This window comes from Carlito syrichta, unplaced genomic scaffold (genome assembly GCF_000164805.1).
Source record: "Carlito syrichta isolate Samal-C Ts95f unplaced genomic scaffold, Tarsius_syrichta-2.0.1 Scaffold302340, whole genome shotgun sequence".
In the NCBI taxonomy this organism is placed as follows: Eukaryota; Metazoa; Chordata; class Mammalia; order Primates; family Tarsiidae; genus Carlito; species Carlito syrichta.
In genome coordinates this window covers 8,022-9,449 of record NW_007246436.1, presented here as the reverse complement: position 1 = coordinate 9,449, position 1,428 = coordinate 8,022, and the positions used below count along the sequence as shown (strand labels likewise).

Sequence of the window (1,428 nt, the reverse complement as noted above, 5' to 3'; positions counted from 1 at the left end):
AAAAAAAAAAAAAAGAAATGCAAAATCTCAGCCTCGGGTCTAGTCCTGCTGACTGGGGATGGGGCCCAAGAATCTGTTTCAGCAGCCCTCCAGGTTGTCTGATGTGTGGTAGGGTTTGGGCACCCTTGCCCTAAAGAGACACGGGGGGCTATAATGGTGTCCTCACCACCTTGCCAGGCAGAGCTTTGCGGTGCTCCGTGGGGCTGTCCTGGGACTGCAGGATGGAGGGGATACCGGCGAGGCAGTGGACACCAGCCCTGAGCCAGCAGAGGAATCCCCGGGTGAGGAGCAAACCCACGGGGACCAGACGGACGACGGGGGACAGGGGCCCCAGAGTCCCCGGAAGCAGGAGCAGCAGAAGCGTCTGCACCTCATGGTGGGGTTGCTGAGGCCACAGGATGATATCCGCCTGGTGAGGAAGCCCATCCAAGAGGGGAGAGATGAGACCCCCCCAGGGTCTGGGGGCGAGTCAGAGCCCAGGCGTGTCTGTGCCGGGAGCGATGGTGTGAGGGCAGGCGCCACCCTGGGGAGTGGAGCGGTCACCCAAACCCGATGACCCTGCTGTTGCGGGTGGAGGTCATGTCTGCAGGTCTGGGTGGGGCTTGTACTCTGAGCCAAATCAGGTCCCCAAGTTGGGAATTCACAGAGGTGGGCTTCTGTTCAGCCAGCAGATGTCTTCCCTGATGAGTTGTCCCAAAACAGACCAGTGCCTCTGAGGGCTTGCTGAGCACACACTGGGGGTGGGAATGCTGGACGCCCAGGCGGGGGGGGAGGGCTCAAACCCTGGAGGGGTGAGGTCCGGTGGGAGCCTGGGCAAAGCTCCAGAAGGCCTGTCAACTTGGGGACAACTCACTGTCCATGCCGAGATTCGAAAAGCAAGGCACAGCCCATCTTCATAAAACAGAATTTATTTATTTTTGAGTCGGAGTCCCACTCTTGCCCAGGCTGGAGGGCAGTGGCACGTTCATGGCCACCACAGCCTCCACCTGCTGGGCTCAGGTGATCCTTCCACCTCGGCCTTCCAGGTAGCTGGAACTACAGGCGCGCGTCACCACGCCCGGCTAATTTTTTTATTTATTGTAGAGATGAGGTCTTGCCAAGTTGCCCAGGCGGGTCTCGAACCCGTGGACTCAGGCGGTCTTCTCCCCTCTGCCTCCAAAGCACTGGGATTACAGGCGTGAGCCACAGCGCCCAGCCATAAAATGGAATTTATAACGGAAGCCCTGTCTTTATTGTGAGGTCACCTCCTTATATTCCTTTTTTTTTTGAGTTGGAGTCTCACTCTGTCGCCCAGACTGGAGTGCAGTGGCCGCCTCCGGCCACTGCAGCCTCGACTTGCTGGGCTCCGGCTATCCTTCCGCCTCAGCCTTCCAAGAAGCTGGAACTACAGGCATGCACTGCTACACCCAGCTAATTTTTTTTTTTTTT

General features: G+C 58.1%; 1 protein-coding gene across 1 annotated transcript in view; it reads left to right on the top strand.

The window, feature by feature from the left end:
* The window catches only part of SSH3 (slingshot protein phosphatase 3), a gene marked incomplete at its 5' end in the record, with an annotated part of 8,772 nt that overhangs the window by 818 nt on the left and 6,526 nt on the right, over nucleotides 1–1,428 (top strand). The window contains one exon of the mRNA XM_008056399.2: nucleotides 178–412. Coding sequence (XP_008054590.2) covers nucleotides 178–412 — 235 coding nt within the window. The remainder of the gene's footprint in view (nucleotides 1–177; nucleotides 413–1,428) is intronic.